The following is an 18,330-nucleotide window of genomic DNA, read 5'->3' on the forward strand; positions in this document are numbered from 1 at the left end:
CCAGATCATAGTTCACAATCAAATGAAAACACAACACATTTAAATCAATGTAATGGACTTATTACGTTCTTTTAATTTCTCAACAAAAACCCTGAACGTCCTGCTATGATGATTCCGCATCTTGGATCTACCACAAACATGTTGCTTGATTGATAGTTTTAGTCTGTGGCGGGCTCACAATGCCAATAAAACAAGTCAAAATCACTTTCAAAAACTTCAAACACTCTCACCTTGGCACTTGTTTGGTTCAAAGTGTTTCCTTGGCTTGCTCAGTCTGCGGCAGGCTCACAATGTCAATAAAACAAGTAAACATGGCTTTCATTTGCTTATCAAAAATTTGAAACTCTCTCATCTTGCTCACAAGAAGACACTTGGCGCTTGTTTGGTTCAAAGTGTTTTCCTTGGCTTATAAAAAGCAAACGTAAAAATAAAGTGACTGCTGCAGATTGAAAACAAGGCAGCGATTGTATGCGTGAAAAAAATCAACAAGTATGCAAAATAAATACATTAATGTCTACAGTTTGTACAGCAGTGGTTCGCATCATATGCGTACATTTGGCATTCGCCCTGGACACTCTCCAATGTTGTCGGGTGCGGCTTACAGAGCTGTTTCAAAGATGACCAAACTCTTATCTGCTACGTACACCTCCCCGTCACTGAAGTTGGGTCGGCTTCTGCCATCATAAGCCTGAAACATATGCACGCCGCCATTAGTTGCGGTTTTCTTTCTGTTTCGTGGGGCTTCCGAAAATTGGGCAAACATTCGACGCGGACTTGCCTCTTTAGCTGCCTGTAGCAGGGCGGCGGTCTCCTGCTTGCCGGTCTGCTGCACCATTTTACGAAAAATAGAAGAGGGGTCCAGGAGAAGAGTGTAAGGCTCGTCGTACGCGTGGATTCTCCCTGCATCCAGAACCTGGAGTCGTGTACATGAGTAAGTTTTGCCCGAATGTGGCTTCGTGTGAGAAATATGAATTGACTGAAAAAGGCAAGAACCAGAATGCGATCGCTGTCTATGATGGTGTTGAGGCGGTGAGCGATGGTGAGCACGGTGCATTCCTGGAACTTCTCTCTGATAGTTCTCTGGATCAGTTCATCTGTCCTGCAAACACGCGTGCAAAGGCCGTGATGCACAGGCTCGATAAAAATTCACTCAGTCTTACCACTGTTACAAATTGACTACCTGGGGTCCACGTTGGCAGTGGCCTCATCAATAATGAGGATGCGGTTCTTCCTCAGAATGGCTCTGGCTAGACACACCAGCTGCCTCTGGCCCACGCTGAAGTTGGAGCCAGACTCAGCCAGAAGAGTTTCCAGTTTTCCAGGAAGCTCTTCCACCACACCCTTCAGCTGGACCTGAAGGGCACATAGAGGTTCGAGCCCAGATGTTTTATGACAATGGGATTATTATCAAAATGTGCTCATGGGACACGATGAGCTGCATGATTGTGTTTGCTTGAATGCATGCCACCTCTTGCAGCGCATTCCACAGTTCCTCATCGGAATGCTGGTTGAAAGGGTCCAGGTTCTTTCTCATGGTACCAGTGAATAGCACCGGGTCCTGGAAGAGGAATCGAGAGTAAGAAAAAGAAAACAGACAAAAATGTTACGTTTTGAAAATCCACAGGTTCTTGACGCAATACAAAATGGGCATGTTACTTCACTGAGAGACATTTTTTCAATCTTATTTAGGTCAGCAGCCATCTACCTGGGGAATGATGGACATCCTCTGACGCAAGTCATGGAGGCCCAGCTCAGAAGTCAACACGCCGTCGACGAAGATGTTTCCTTGGGGTTCGGCCAAGCGAAACAGGGCTGACACAAGAGAGCTTTTCCCAGCACCCGTCCGACCCACGATGCCCACCTGACATCAGGAATGACCATCACATCAGCTTTTCCAGCCATCAATGACATCATATTGTAACCCTTCTGACAATAACATTTCTGACCTTCTCTTTGGGTCGGAACGTCACTTTCAAGTTGTCCAAAACTTTGGGCCCATCAGCACTGTAGGAAAAGTTGACCCCGTCAAAGGTCACCCGACCCTTGCTGGGCCAATCAGGCGGAGGTCGCTTTTTGGTTTCCCAGGGGGCTTCGCTCTCCAGTTCGGTGTATTCCACCACCCTCTCCACTGATGTCATCTGTTCACCACATATTCATTTCGATATCAGCTCACAGAACCATCATTTACTCAAACACTTGGAAAAAGTCTTATTTAAACGGGATTACAAAGTGGCAGAAAACGTTTGCTCAATTCAAATTCTCCTGTAATTTTGCCTCATACCATGTTCTCCACCTCAGCGCTCTGACGAACCCCCCACTGGAACATACCCATCAGGGTGATCGAGTAGCTCAAAGCCAAACCCACAGAGCCGGCGTCCAGTTCTGAGAGGAGAAACACGTCACAAACCCTTTCATCTCATACAATACTTATTCAGTATTAGGATAGAGGACTTCCTTACGGTCTCGGAGCAGCAGGCAGCCAAATGTGGTGACTGTCACGAAGATGGAGCACATGGCATCGAGGCGTATGGCAAACCAGCGAGACGTGGTCAGGAAAAGGAACCACGCCGCTGTTTCAGATTAGAATGAACATTGTTAATTTCATCAACAAAACACCCACTCTTTCCTCGATACAACCTGTGTGCATGTCCTGATGGTCATCAAAGGCCTTTTGGAAGCGGCCCTCTGCTCTGAAGGCCCGAATAGTCCACAGGCCCTGCAGGGAGGAAGACAGGTGCGAGAAAACTGGACTCCGAGCTGCGGGACGGGAAAGGGAGGAGGGCTCATAAGAATTATTCAGACGGACGAGCGTGCGTTGTTTTAGACCTTATGGAGAACACTCACTTGTGGACTCGAGACGTTTGATGTCTCTGGAGGTCTCCAGGAAGTAACGCCGGAGGAAGAGGAAGACAATGAGTAGGGGGACCACAGGAATAAGAATCCAAGGGATCACACCCACCGCCACTGCAACCACCCCGATGATTTGCAAAAAAACCTGAGGACAAAAAAAAGAGCGCTGGAATCGATGCTGTTGATGTTGACATCACAGTCTAGATTCAGACTCATTTCATACCTGAATGAAGTCAACAAAGGTCCACGGCATGGTGGAATCCAGCTGGCCAACATCCTTCGAAAACCGGTTTAAAACTCGGCCTGAGGTCAAACGCAAACAAAAGCCCACTTTGTATTAAACAGTCGAGTTCAATTGATACACAATACTGCACAGCATTTCCTCCTCTTCTAAATTTACTTAGGCTGTCTACAATATATTCAAACTATGTTTGAGGATTATCAAAATGTGCTCAAGGATGCAAAACATTTATATGAGATATGTTTTAAAAAAAAATCTCTTAGAAATCAGGAAGGGAGCAAACAGTTCTTCATTCAAAAGATCTCATACACCCACAAACAAGATGTTCTTTTATTCCTGGGCAGTTGCTTACCAATGGGGTTGATGTCAAAGAAGCGCACGGGAGTGCGAAGGATGGCGGAAAACATTTTGTCATGCAGAGCCTGTGTACATCTCACCAGCACGTTGAACATCAGCAAAGTCCTCACAAAGCCAAAAATGATGGTAGCTGCTGTTAAACCTGTGAAATAGCGACAGAGGCGCACAGTTTCACTTTGTAGTTTTGGAACATGTGCAAAAAGCTGATTCCGTGTAAATGTGACCTCCATAAATGCCCAAGTAGAATCCAACATCCAGCTCTTTGCTAACTTTGGTGATATTGTGCTCCATGGTGCTGTTGGTGTCCAGTTTTCCTTGCTCCTCAGCCCTGATAACATCAATCACATGGATCAAACCAAGCTGCTTTGCGAACTTGCTCATTCTCGCCATGACATCGACTAAGATGGTCAAAATACAGTATGCATTGACCTAATGAGCACGTGAACGTGAATGACAAAAAGTTACCGTTATTGTTGACCTTTCACAATGTTGGCACAAAAAAATACTTCTTGGTGGTCCTTTTACTTACCAGTAAGCCAGCCACCAGTCTTGCACAATGTACGCCACCTGCAAAATCCAGTCTTAGTATTTCACTGCCTGTCACACCTGTTACATATCTGATCATAGTGAACTATTCTTTTGGAGCATCAAAATCCCAGAATCGTTTAATTTAAAAGTAATTCTCTGCACTCCTTAACCTTCTCAGGGTCACAAACAGGGCTTGACATGAACTTTTTTGCTCACCGGGCAAGTGGTTTCCGAGTTAATACCAATGCAGACGGAATATGAAATATCATGACGTGTCACTTGTCTTGTGCGTGTTCAGGATGTTTTTTATGCTGGAAGTAAACTTTGCTTCAAGCAAAAAAAGAGAAACACTCCTCAAAAACGTTGACAGCGCCAGTCAAACTTGTGGTGATGACTAAATGCTAACTTGGTGTTAAGGTGTTTGGCTTGGGCTTGCCTGCAGCTCCTCTCTTCTTTCTACTTCACAGAACTTACTAATGTGACCTTGTTTTGCTGGAAAAAGTCTATTTTATCCTTTCTTCAAATTTTTGCTTTGTTCCACGATGGGTTCGCTTTAACAGAAGAGAGAGGGTTTGATTAAAGCACTGACTGATCTGGTAACAGGCTTTTTTTCTGGTTTCGCCATGACACCTTGGTTGCTCACTTGGTTGAAAATTGTTTTACCATGAGGATTACTGAAGCCTTGGATTTCTCCTTGACAATGTCATTGATCTCAACAAACTGACGCCATACCGAAATCCTAGCCTTTTTCGTTAGCCATGTTATCCAACTCATCTCAACTGAAGTCAGCTGCATCTGCATCAGTGTAGTGTTGAAAAACAGAGCAAGTTTAGAGTAAGCATTTGCAAACAGTTACTCCAAGAGCCTCAGTTTGTCACATTATCTTTAGTCTGGTAGATTCCTGAGGTGCTGTTGCTGTGCCAGTCTTATCCTCCTAACTTTAAAACTGTTTCAACTTGGCTTTCTAGTCCCGTGTTGCTACTTTAATGTGGTGTGCTATTGCTTTTGCCTTTTGATTGCAGCTACTTTGAACTTTCTTTTCTGTTCCAGCGCTTCAATGTTGATTTTGGCTTCCTACAACAGTGCAGCTGCTTTATTTTCCAATCATTCTGCTTTAGCTTCCTGTTCTATTGTTGCTGCTTCAGCTGTTTGAAGCCTAGTCACTGCTTTCAGACCAGTTTCATTTTCAAGTGCCGCAGCTTTAACTTTCCGTTCCAATTCTGCTGCTTTAACTGTTTGAAGCCAACTTTTGCAGTGTATTGTTGCTGCTTTAAACATGCTTTAAAAAAGGTTTATTTTACTATTACGTGTGGCTTGATTGGTAATAATCAATTAGATTAGCTTGCCATAATGCATTGGGAAAATTAGTAAGGGGTCAACCAGAAACAGCAACTAAGGTGCACACTGCCACACTATTCGAACTTTTACAAAACGTGTGCTTTACAGTTGGAGAGGAATAATACCACACAGGTGACGTTAAAATACTGTGGTGAGCATTTCTAACAAGTAAGAAGTGGGAGATGAGGTAGAGTTCTCGAGGGACAACCTGTTGTTTGTCTTTAAGGCGAAAACGAGCCATGCTCATTAGCGCAAAGCCATTCTCATTAACAAATCCTCTGAGGCACTGGACCAAATCATGCACACTTCATCACGTGCATAAGGTAGGAGGGCATTTTGGAGAAGTTTTATTTTCTATAATTGTAGCTTATATTTTGTATATTTAACTACACTGATTCAATGTTACCAAAAAAAAACAAAAAAACAAAACGCTTCATGACAGCTGCAAATTGATTCTCACTGGTCATCATAGAAGAGCCATTCGAGAAAACGACTTTTGAATAAGATCTCAGTTGGATGTCAATGTTAAAACAACTTTCTTTCCTAAGTAATTCAAGACAACAGAATCCAACCAATTGACAAATGAGCTAATGAAGGGTGGAGCGGTCAACCTGCATGTGAAACTGACATCTGTTACCTATGGCTATCGCAAAGATGTGGTCATGGTCTCTGCTGCTCTACTGAAATCAGAGATGTCCACTACAGCGCTCTGTCATGCACACACTGGATATACAGTGCTGCAGCGCTACTCTTGACCCGAAAGTCTGCCAATTTTGGTGCTTCTTTGGAGGAAATAAATTCTTATTTGAGCCTTTTGACCACTTAGACGCCAGTAAAAAGGACTCACAAATGGACCAAAGAGCAATCGCGGTATGTGCAAAGGAGTTAAGTGCTGTAGGCTCATTCAACCTGTGAGAGTGACGGACTTACCCGCCACTGATGAAATTCACTCACATTTGGCGGGTGTTAATGTCAAGCCCTGGTCGTGAGTGAGTCGCAGCCTATTCCAACTGACTTTTGGCAAAAGTCAGACTGCAACCTACACTGGTTGCACCGAAGCCAGGTGAATGTATCACTACACCATAAGTGACTCGCAGCACTGTACCGAGATAGAAATGAATTCCACAATGTTTCGAAAAAAAAAAATTACAATTCTGGACCTGCAAGTGTGACTTGAGCTGTGGTGCGTTTGCTTACCTGAGCCAAAATGTTCAGGAGCATCACAATGGTCACAAACAAAATGCTGGCACCGGCCCGCAGGTACTTCATGTAGATACTGAAACCGATGGATCCCTGTGCGCGACTCTCTTCTGCCATCGTATGCACTGGCTCAGCCTGGGTATGGAAGAACAGTTACTGTATGTTAGCGGAACTCCTAGCTAACTGAGGGCTTTCAACATTTGAGATGTTTTTTTGCACAATTATTATACAAACTTCTAAATGTTCTCCATCCTGGACCGAGTGCACGGAAGAGGTTTGAGACCGCACTGAGTTCTGTGACAAAGTCCGGTTTCGGGAGGTGAGGTCTGAGGTTGACTGATGGAGTTCCTCCTCCTCCTCCTTCTTCTTCAAAAGTGAGGTGAAATCCAGTCCGGATTGCTGTAGCTCAGTGTATGTCCCCTTGGTCACCATGTGGCCCTACGAGAAGTATAAATAAATGCAATTCATTTGTAGATGTACATGCATGCCAGTCCTGGAAGCATCATCACACGCATGGTGACTTGACCAGTGTGCCATGTGGTGCGAGTAAACATACTTTTAGGTAAGCAAGGAAAGTATAATAGGCACCTATTACCTGAACTGCAAGAATCATATAAAAACATACTGATTCACAATTCATTTATGTGTGAAGGTTGCACCATTACTAGTCTTGTGGTTCACAATAACACTCTGACTGAATAGTAGTTGAATTGTAGTCTGCCTTAGGCCTATGCCGTCTGGGATAGACATCATCTTGACTACAACAGTGAACGTTATATGGAGCGTAGAGGATAAAGGGATGGCTTATAGTTTTGCCTTTCTGCAATTGCCACATAAAAAAAATGAAGAGTCATTTGTGCAAGAGACAAGAATCATTTAAATTCTCAGACCTCTTTGAGAACCACAATCTGGTCTGCTCCCTTCAGGTACTGTAGTTGGTGAGTGACCAGGACGCGGGGTTTGTTCTTCAGCAGGCCACAGATACACCTGGGTTGAAAATAAATGATAATAAAATAGTACTCAATCTGAGTCTTGTGTCATGCACCAGTGCTGTTATTTATGGGAAAGAGTGCATTCGGAAGAGCCATTGTCAGGACCAGCACCGCACCTCTTCCTGTCTTACTTCAAACACATTCCTTCATCGAAACCGAAAGGCTTCATTGAAATTTGGGTCTAGTCTCTTCCTGTCTTACTTCAAACACATTCCTTCATCGAAACCGAAAGGCTTCATTTAGATTTGGGTCTAGTTCTACACAATACCTTGTTTCTCAAAAGACTGACAGGATATACAGAGCCTGTAGACTAGATATGTACTTCTTAGAAAAACATTTTTCACTACATTGGGTCAATAAAATTTGTCCACACCGATGACTCCTTAACAAAACATCAAAAAATACTATTCAAGCAACCACTCACAAGCTGTCTAAGCAACCAATGGGGCTGTACTCCTAACACTGTTTTAGCTTGAGACAGGCACGGGGAGAACATGCAAACTCCACACAGTGAGGGCCGGAGGTGGAATAGAATCCGCACCCTCCGAACTGTGAAGCGTCCGAGCTAACCAGTTCCCCACTGTGCCGCCTTAGAAAAGTTGAATATACATTTTTAAAAGTCGTGGTTGGTTGAAAAAAAAAAGTTAAAACACAAACAACAGCCCACTCCAAAGTGGCTAAAATTTTCTTAGGTTCCCTTTCTTTTGCAGTATCAAGAAATGCTATTTTCTTTCTCACTGTTCAAAGAGGTGCCTTCCAACTTCAGCGTCCACAGCACTGAGAGGATCATCCAAAAGATAAATATCAGCATCCTGATACACAGCTCTGGAGACACACAAACATCCGGTGAATAGTTAAACACTGGGGCGCGGCATTACTTTTATTTCATGTGCATTACCTAGCCAGATTGACACGAGCCTTCTGCCCCCCACTGAGTGTGGCGCCACGGTCTCCAATCAGTGTCAGGTCTCCATCTGGGAGCAGCTCCAGGTCCTGCATAACAGTCAGAGTGGCATTTAATGTTGCTTATGAATGTTACCTATGCATATGTACATGGAGATGTAATTAGTTACTAATGTTCTATTTTGTACGGTTATGACAGTTTGCGTATGCATGTCTTATTCATATTTTTAAAGTAAGCACACAGTGCTCTGTTTAGACAGACGTGGGTGGTGGCTCAGGAGAGGTGGATAACTGGGCAGACACGTTTCACGTGTGGTCTTGATGTTGTGTTGTTAGGTGTGACCTTGTATGTTGGACACTCTCTCGAATGAAATGGCTCATTTCAAGGGGACCATCCCAAAATATATAGTTGTCAGAGCTACAAAGATCATGTGCACCTATCTTAGCATGTTAAGAACAAGTACAACTATAACCTGACTTGCTCACCCGCTTTAGAGCGCAAGCCTTGAGTACTTTTTCGTACAGGCGCAGATCCATGTCCTTTCCAAACAAGATGTTGCTGCGGATAGTGCCAGGATACACCCATGGCTGTTGTGCTGCATATGTTAGCTGACCTTTGACTTTCATTGCCCCCTTTTCAGCAGGAAGCTCTCCCAAAATTGAGCTCAATAACGAGGACTGGATTGAGAAAGGGGAGAAAAATGAGCGCACATGTAAAGTCAGTTAATCTGGATTTTTTTTTTTTTATACCTTCCCTGCACCCACTGGTCCAATAACAGCCAACAGCTGCTTTCCGGTCACACTGAGTGTGACATTCTGAAGACATGGTGCATCCAGACTCTATGGAGGTGGTACACATTTGAAGATCTTAAGTCATTTAAACATTATAAGATTTTGTCAGCATTATTTGATCTGATTTCTAAGTTAACAATTGGACATGCAAACTACAACTACGATAAAAAGTTACATTTGGTCACGAGCAGCACGGGTGCCGGCGCCACTCGTTAACATGTAACATGCCTCACACTTCTGAGGTGCCCAAGGACTGCTGGGATAGGCTTGAGCACGCTTGCATGGTGGGTGTAGTGGGTCTTTACAAACCTTATCCCAGTAGCACATAAGGTCCTGGATCTCAATAGCAGAATCTTGCTTCTCGGCAAGCGGCAGAGGTGTGCTCGTCTTTGCCATCTCATCCAGCGACAAGAACTCCTAGAACAAAATAAAAAAGGACATGGGCAAAGTTACTATGATAAATCCTAATGCATTAAGAACACAAACTGCTTCCAAATGATTGTCTACAGTTCTGAGACAGAAAATTCAGACGTTCTCATATGATCAACTGAAATTCAAGTCCTGCCACAAAAATTCTATAAAATGCCATAAATGTGGGTCCATAATTCAAACGGCCACAGGATTATGCAGCGACGGACCTGGATCCTCTGAATGCTGACACTGCTCTCATAGAGTTTCTCTATGGCGCTGGGAAAGAAGAGCGTGACAGTGAGGCGTACTGCCGTGTACAGTGACACAGTCACAAATACTCGGCTGGCTGAGATTTTGTTCCCCAACAGGACATAGAGGGTGAAGGTGATGAAGACGATGATCTTGCTGGCACAGAAGAAGGAGGCCATGTTGAGGCCACGCAAATACGAACTCATCATGATCTGATGGATCTCCTTCCTACAGAGAATGGAAGGAAGATGATACTGGTGATGATGATGATGACGAACACAGAAGGAGGAACACAGGAATTAAAAGCCAAATGACCGATAGAGGAGACACAGAAATGAGACTAACGATGAGCATTTTATTAAGTGTACCTGCACAATCAATTTTTTGTCAAAGCAACCTCTGTGCAATGGCCTGTCTAAAGTTTCTGGGGTATTAAATTCCAACCATCTGATCCACATCTTTTCTACCATCTATCCTAATGAGGATCAAGGCTAAGATGTAGTCTATCCAGGCTGATTTAAAAAAGAAAAAACAAGACACCCTGAAGGCACATTGTCAAGGCGTGTCAAATGATGTCGCTGAGTACACAAATGGATGTGTACAAAAAACAAACACAAAGAAACCTTTGTTGAGATGAAGATGACGTCATAGTTCTACAATGAAGCATTTTGCACACATCTTACAAAGTCATTTCTGAATGATTTCTGAATTATTCAACAACCTTGGTTGTGACAGAACTTAAATTTCACCTTCTGACGTCCGACACCAAAGCAGCAAATGGTTTCTCCCAGGCATACATCTTGATGATCCTAATTCCAGACACCACTTCATTCATTATACGGATCCTGCTGTCAGTAAGAATTGCCGTCCTACTCCTGCAGATGAGGGGAATTAAAGTTACTCAAAAGAGGTCCAATTAAAGACCTTAAAAAGTCAATCCAGAGATTTTGTTGTAAATGACTTGGTTTATGTTTGAAAACAGTGCAAGGACAATATGGGGAAAAAAACACATTAAAATAACTTAGACATCTTATGTACATAAGTATTCCCAGCTTTTGTTCAATACTTTGTTTATGCAAGTTTGGTAGTAATTACAGCCTGGAGTCTTTTTGAATACGATGCCATAAGCGTAGCACATGAAAGAGTGCAGACATTTTATTTTTATTTTTTTACTGTATTGCAACTTGTTGACGTGTCATGGAAATGCCCTGCTAAGTTGAACACGTTATTAACATCATCCTTAAAATAAAGCAGGCATAGTTCTACACCGATGTTGAGTGGAGTCACAAATTGTATGGATTCACGGGCATTATACTTTAGAGTTTATAAGGTTACACTGTGATTATTGTTTTGTTGTTTCTTTGCTGGACGAATCCAATTTCTGCACCCATCCAAAGGAAGTAGTTTTACTCAAACTACTCTTGACTATGTTGTTGGCCAATAGCTTTTCCTTGGTTTGGTTGCAGGAATCAAAAGTCACGAATTGCTGCGACGGTACCTGAACTTCGAAAACAGCCTCCCGAATAGGGTCTGGGTGGGCATTAGGAACATGAGGACCACCATGCCTGCCAGGCAAGATGGCCCAATCTCCTGCCACAAGAGTCCCACCACAGTTGCTGCCTGGAGGGGTCCCACCCAAAGGAAGTGCAGGAAGATTGTCAGCTGGTGCAGAGAAAGGCAGATTAAGATCCTCATCTCATCACAATTTCTAACTGGCTAAAAACATTCAGTCAACTCCAATCAAATAACTATAATGTACAAACCTTGTATACATATACAGTATTATTATATTTGCATCTACACAAAGTCGGCACGCAACCACATTCTCACATTATGACTTCAAATACTTTTGAGTACAATATGGACTTCCACTTAGTTGTTGGTTTACTGGGTAACTTACTTCATCAAACTTGTTGACATCATTGGAAAGCAGGTTCACAATCTGACCTGTGGTGGTCTTTCCCATTGCAGAACAGCTGAGACACAAAGCCTAGTTTTGCAAAAAAATATCCAGTTCAGCAAGATCTCAAATGTAAGCAAAGTAGTACAGTTCAGTTTAGTTTTGCAATATCGGTGTCAACTACACTAAGAGTCAAAAGTTTCAGCATACTTTCTCATGTTAATGAACTTGTGTCCAATTGTGATTGACTGTAGTATATGATGATAGTGTGACAAAGGACAAAGAAGGACATATGGAATAGGTTGTTCTATCTTGTTGGCGTGCGGGTGCCACTCTTTAGAACTGCAACATTGTGGTGGAATGTCATCAAAAGTGTGTCAAAATGTTACAACTTTGAATATTTGTCTGTGACAGAATTTGGCAACCGTTAATTTGCCACTTCAATGACCACCATGAATGGATGGATGACCATCATAGGTTTTCTTCTCTCAGTAAAACTACTGACACACCCACCTTTTTGTAGATCAAGCCACACATGGCCACTCTGATTTTCATGCCAACTCGCTGGACGTGGAAGAAGTAGAGGTGGTGCACCAGATTCAGGCCGATGGTGCAGATTGACAACCCGGCTGCATAACCGATGGTCTCATACAGGGCTACTTTATTGAGCGGGTCATAATCCTCAAAGTAGCGGATCATGTACCCTAGAAGTACTGGCTGGATCACCTTTATCACCTCCTGACATAGAAAATAGAATAAAGATAACATTCTTGAAAAAATTGTGACTCATTTCCTTTGGTGTGTAACATGAAGCTGATTTTTATCTGTGGTTATGACCTTTCTATACATTTTATACCTGCGAATGTGTTAGTTGCTTAATACAAATTCCAAAACTAACCTCAACAAGGGTAAACAATCCCAGCACTGAATATATCTTCCAATAACACCTAATAATGACTCTTGAGAGTTTTGGCTTCCGCAATTCTTTTGTGGCCTCCTGGACTTCATGTTCCCAGTATCTGTAAAGAAAATAGACGCAGTCTGTCAGGTGATTTAACTGGTTGCCAAGAGTAAAGTAGTCACAGGTTCTCCTACAGCTCCAGAGCAATTGCAAACACAGGGAATGGGATAAAAATAGATAGAAATTCAAAAAAATAAAAACACGGCTGGGGTGTATCTAACTGCAGTATCTCTCACAGATTTCATTTTGTTGTGGGGGTGGTCCAGAACATAACCCCCGCAATGGAAGGAGGATTACTGTAATGTGACTGGACCCCATTTACTTTCATTGCCGTTCTTTAATAAAACAGAGCACATTTTAATACTCAGTGATTGTTGCAGTTTATTTAAATCCATCTGTTTGTGATGTTTAACAAGGTAGAGCATTAAGTGACGCTGCTAGGTTAAGTTTCTTGTGCTAATTGGTTAGCTGCAATATGCTTGTTACTTGCAAACAAAATAAAAACCCACACTATTAGCTTTGAAGTTGAGATATTTCATTTATGTGTATGTGTTATGTAATGTTTACACTAGTGATGGGAAAATGAAGCTTCATGAACCAGTTGTTGATTCTTTGGCTACTCTAGATGGCAATGTTGGTTTAAAGTGAGGGTTTTACGAAATGGCAAGTCGGTGGGCTTTGAGATCTTCGGTGAACAGAGAGTGCCATCTGGAGGTCTAAGTAAATACAACAACGGGTTCATGAAACATCTTGAAGCTTCATTTGATAGCACCTCATACAAGTAAGCTTCAAGCTGTAGACAGTGAGCGTATAAGCGTATATCATTCACATTATCAGCTGCTACACAGGCAAGACACCACACTTAATTCCCCATTGGTAATGCAGCTGCCTGCCTTGAAATAGCTGGGAAATCTCATTTTGCACAGCCTCCAAAACAGAGGCAGCTCTCTGTATTTACTCACACGGTGAGGAATTGGTATAAAAAAACATTCTGGTACAGAACTGCAATGAGACGTTATCAACAACAGATTTCACGGTTTATATGAATTTCACGGTTGCACTGTAACTGAAAAACCTGCTTGATTGAAACAACAACAAAAAACATCCAGTAATTAATTTGAATGCATTTTGCTGGCACTGGGCCAAAACTTCCTATATCAAATTGTATCAATTTACTATTTTTTCATCAATTGATACTATAGGGCGTTGGTATTTATTTTTTCTAATTATTGACCAATACAAGGTGTTAAAATGACTTTAAATTTCCTTTGAATTTGTATCCAGAATACACAATGTTAATGGCTCAATAAACGTTTCCGTTTTCCTGAAAAGTGATGTTTTCGAAAATGTATATTTAGTGCTTACGAGATGTAAAAAATTAACCACACGTTAAGCTTTTGTAGTTAAACATCACGTTTTGTACTATGTACTTGCACAATCTTGTTATAAATCTTTGACCAACAACTTCACAAGGGATGTTATGCAACATTGGCTTCAAGGTGGCGACCAGTTCTACCGACCGCTGAGAGAGGTTCCAGCACGCCCGTGAACCTTGTCAGGATAAGCAGTTTGGAAAATGAATGAATGAATAAACGAACAAATGAATTCATCTTTAAATGCCTTTCACTTTTTTGGGTTCTTTTATCACAAACAATTTAATTTTAGGTTACATTACCCGACATGTTTCTGCATGTACATCCGCCTTCAAAATGAACTTAGTACAACTTTAAACACCTTTGTTGGTAAGCAAAGAGCATTATTCTCTGATTTGCACCGTGGCCACATTTCATGGATTACATTGTAAACACAAATGAGATGGAATAACACTGTGTAAAAGTTTTCATTACATCATCTGCTCACTGTCATGCAGACTGTCATGATAACATATATTATCCACTGGTGAAAGACTGAAAGATGAATGAAAAAACATTGTGGGATTAGAAATGGCTGCAATATCCATCCACGGGGGTCGCGGGCGTGCTGGAGCCTATCCCAGCAGTCATCGGGCAATAGGCGGGGGACACCCTGAACCGGTCGCCAACCAATCGCAGGGCACACAGAGTCGAACAACCATTCGCACTTGCACTCACACCTAGGGGCAATTTGGAGTTCTCAATTGACCTCCCAAGCATGCTTTTGGGATGTGGGAGGAAACCAGAGTGCCTGGAGAAAACCCACGCAGACACGAGGAGAACATGGAAACTCCACACAGGGAGGGCCGGAGGTGGAATCGAATTGGCACCCTCCTAACTGTGAGTTGGACCTGCTAACCAGTGCGCCACCGAGCCAATTTATGGCTGCAATATTGTTATTCTTTTGGATTTGATTGCAAAATTTTAATCCTTTAATTATTTTACATATTTTGTTGATTGACAGTAAAAACTACTTACCTACCTAGGGCAAGTCTTAGCTAGTCTAACCGCGGGTATTTTTGAGTCCCTCGATGAGTTCATGTTTGTGAATTACCTGGCCCATGGTTGAAAGCACTGAGACCTTGTCAAGCTATGGAGTCCACCGACAACAGTCAGCCAGATTGTCAGAACACGAAGCTACAGAGTGAGACTTGTTTGCATACTCAGGATGAAAAAGAACAGAGTAGCTTCACGGCCTTCTTGAACTACACACTCTTTTTGTCGTTCACGACGGTCATGTCGTCAGTCTACCAGATACATATTATTCTGTGTCACCGACTAGCTGTTAAAGTCATGTCGATGGAGGCAATATGTCCATATGTGTTTTTTCTCTGCACAGAAAAGGCTAAGAATGAAGTACTATCCATTCCTTTTTTACCATTTTGTTTGTTGGTTTGTTTGTGAATAATGTCAAGAAAAATAATGAAAGATGTCATGTTAGAAAAAATGTCATGAAAAATAATGTAATTATCAATTTCTTGAAATAATATTAACTTTTTACAGCTGAATATACCCAATGAAGTGCACTTAAGTAACTTATTGAATATTGTAAAGAAACGTATGACAGTGCTTTCAGATGCAAGTGACTAGTAGTAATATTGAATGCGCATTTCATTCAAGAAGTTGCTCAACACTGGTCAAAAGATCTTATGACGACAATCCCTCATGCACAGTAGTATGGGGAACTGGTCCACCACGTGATGTGAAAATAAAATCAAAACCACGTGATGTGAAAATGAAATCAAAGGACCCTCATGGAAGACATGATGCCATTTATGGCTTCTTTGATATTTTTCTCTGTTCCATCGAAGACAAAGAATTTTAAAAAGCAACTATGGTGCTAAAATTCCACTGCCGGAAACATGCAACGCAAACTTGTAAGAATTGTTAAGACAAAAGTGAAGTGTCAGTTGAGTTTGTTCTTATAGTTTGTTGTTGTGTTTCTTGTTGTTTGTTCATGAGTTGTGGGTTGTGTTCTTGACAAATTATGTACATGTTGTTGTTGTGACTTTTGGATCTCAAGGTTGTATTTCCCTTGGATAACCTTTTACTCAGTTATCACACCTCAAAGGCCCACATTGAGACAAATGCTGCATTTTAGTGTGTATTGTGAAAAACTGCAATTAGAAAAAAAGTGAGCATTCAAAACATCTATCATTATGATTTATTCAATGCCCTAATCATGTAATATATTTCTTTTCAATTTGATTTTTGTTTCAATATAGCATAGTTTGGTTATTACCATAATAATGCGATTGTTGTTTTTTTTATTGTTCAAAAATAAATACATAATTGAAAAACTATACAAGACAGAACTTTATTGATCCCACGACGGAGAAATTTGCGATTGTACCTCTGCAACTGCTGCCCCAGGATCTCTGAGCTGTCCTCCGGCAGCACCGGGTATAAGTCATCTTCCTCAAGCTTGCGTTTGTATCCAGCGCGGAAGAGAGGATTGAGCCACCTGAGAACAGGACATATCAAAAATAGTCATGACACGGTAACTACACAGCAGCATGAAACGCCAATTCCATCAATGTTAGAGGTGCCAAGTGACAATGACACCGCTCTTAAGAAAACATGTCAAATCACACACCGGAACTACTTTCAATAAATCCAGTACTGTACTTTCATATTTGATCGGGTACCAAGCCGACGCCAATCCAAAGTGACGTCACGTTAGGGTACCAACCTGTGCGAGTGTCGATTATACAAAATGCTCACGTAAATCAACACGTAAATGTTGAAAAAAATGGGGAAAAAAAGATACACTGCTATAGAAGTGTATCCTGACTGCTGCGATTTATGTTCCGGGATGTCTCACCAGAAAATTAACTTGGAGAGGAGATTCGCCGACGCTGCTGGGTTCGTCTTGGCATTTTTATTGACATTTTCCATGGTACTGGGCCCCAAAACAGCTGACAAGTACTTCCTCGCCCTTAGAAATACAGCAAAAGGCGACGTCGACGCATGTTACGCGAGGTTAACGGGTTGCAACGTGTGTTACGTATAGAACACAGCTGCAGGGCACTTTCTCACATCGTTACGGTAAAGAAAAAAAAGGATTCGCCTTGGCTCCTCCCATACGTCACCTGATTGGTGGACATTAACGGCCAACTATTGGCCCAGCTTGATATTCTTCTTGCATACCATTGGCCAAAGGCTCGCTCCTAGAAGGAGGTTCAATGTGTCGTATTTGAATTTCATAAGTTTTCAGCTTTTTCATCAGATCAGAGTGGAATACATTTGACAAAAGAGACGTGAGAACATGAACATTACTTTAAAGATGTTTTGTTTTAATTTTGTTTTGTATGTACAGGTGTTCTATTGGAACCTGCAATCATTTTTTGGTTTGGCTTTATGGTCACTTATATGTGTCCATGACAACAGAGACCATTTTCATCTTCATTTTTTTTCTTTCTTTTATTTTTATTTTATTCTATTCGGAGAAGGTTATGCTTTATAAATATATTTTTTGGGGGCGTACTACTAGTACAACTACTACTACTATTACTAGTTCTACTACTAGTGCACACTATTTTTTTCCAGAATACATTTGTGAAACAATTACATTCAAATTGTAAATTAACTGATGAGCTACAAGTTGCATTGGCAAAGAAATGTGAGTGAGTTACAAAATTCCTTCGATGAATACATGTTCTGCAAACTCATTTGGGTGTGTACCTTTGTAGCTTAAGTTGTTTGTTGTTGATAACAGAAATACAGTCAACAACTTTAGTGTAAATGTTATCTCACAAACACGGCTCAGTGTCTTTCATTTTTACTTACAGAATTTACTCAATCTGAAACACAGACAGACACATTCAACTTCCCTTCACGACACAACAGGTTTTTTTTTTCCTATAGAGAGACCCCAAATGATTGTAACGCTAGTGATATGTACAAAACTGTCAATAAGATGAACACACTTTTGGAACAGCCCTCAATCCTGGCTGTCATTTTTGCCATCAAGTCTGAGTGTTGTTATCTGGGGTGACGTTGTTTTTTGTTTATTTGTTTGATTGTTTTTTTTCTTTCTCAAAATCAACAACACATGACAATTATGTCCAACTCCAAGACCTTTCTCAAACCTGTGGGGTGATCCCCTGTTGGATTTAAAATTTGTGGAGTACAATAACTTCAGCTTCATGATCCAAATCCACTTCAGTGATTCTCCGAGAATGTGACTGCACCTC

The 18,330-nt window shown here is 41.6% G+C and overlaps 1 protein-coding gene across 1 annotated transcript; it reads right to left on the reverse strand.

Annotated features, from left to right (window-relative positions):
• Positions 1-38: 38 nt before the first annotated feature.
• On the reverse strand, positions 39-17,191 carry abcc4 (ATP binding cassette subfamily C member 4 (PEL blood group)). The gene is made up of 31 exons (XM_085923787.1): positions 16,959-17,191; positions 16,488-16,598; positions 12,660-12,780; positions 12,275-12,499; positions 11,762-11,851; positions 11,360-11,523; positions 10,611-10,736; positions 9,840-10,089; positions 9,511-9,618; positions 9,160-9,249; positions 8,896-9,087; positions 8,405-8,499; positions 8,245-8,331; positions 7,405-7,501; positions 6,749-6,952; positions 6,512-6,649; positions 3,978-4,015; positions 3,673-3,776; positions 3,444-3,590; positions 3,074-3,153; positions 2,845-2,995; positions 2,638-2,757; positions 2,460-2,570; positions 2,282-2,382; positions 1,947-2,138; positions 1,706-1,861; positions 1,469-1,558; positions 1,181-1,353; positions 994-1,099; positions 779-913; positions 39-688 (listed from the first exon to the last, which is right to left on the reverse strand). Exons 1-31 carry the CDS (start codon positions 17,030-17,032, stop codon positions 599-601), a joined length of 3,966 nt encoding a protein of 1,321 aa, XP_085779913.1. The 5' UTR covers positions 17,033-17,191; the 3' UTR covers positions 39-598.
• Positions 17,192-18,330: the final 1,139 nt, after the last annotated feature.

The sequence above is a fragment of the Syngnathus leptorhynchus genome, chromosome 1 (genome assembly GCF_054491065.1).
Source record: "Syngnathus leptorhynchus isolate UIUO chromosome 1, UIUO_Slep, whole genome shotgun sequence".
In the NCBI taxonomy this organism is placed as follows: domain Eukaryota; kingdom Metazoa; phylum Chordata; class Actinopteri; order Syngnathiformes; family Syngnathidae; genus Syngnathus; species Syngnathus leptorhynchus.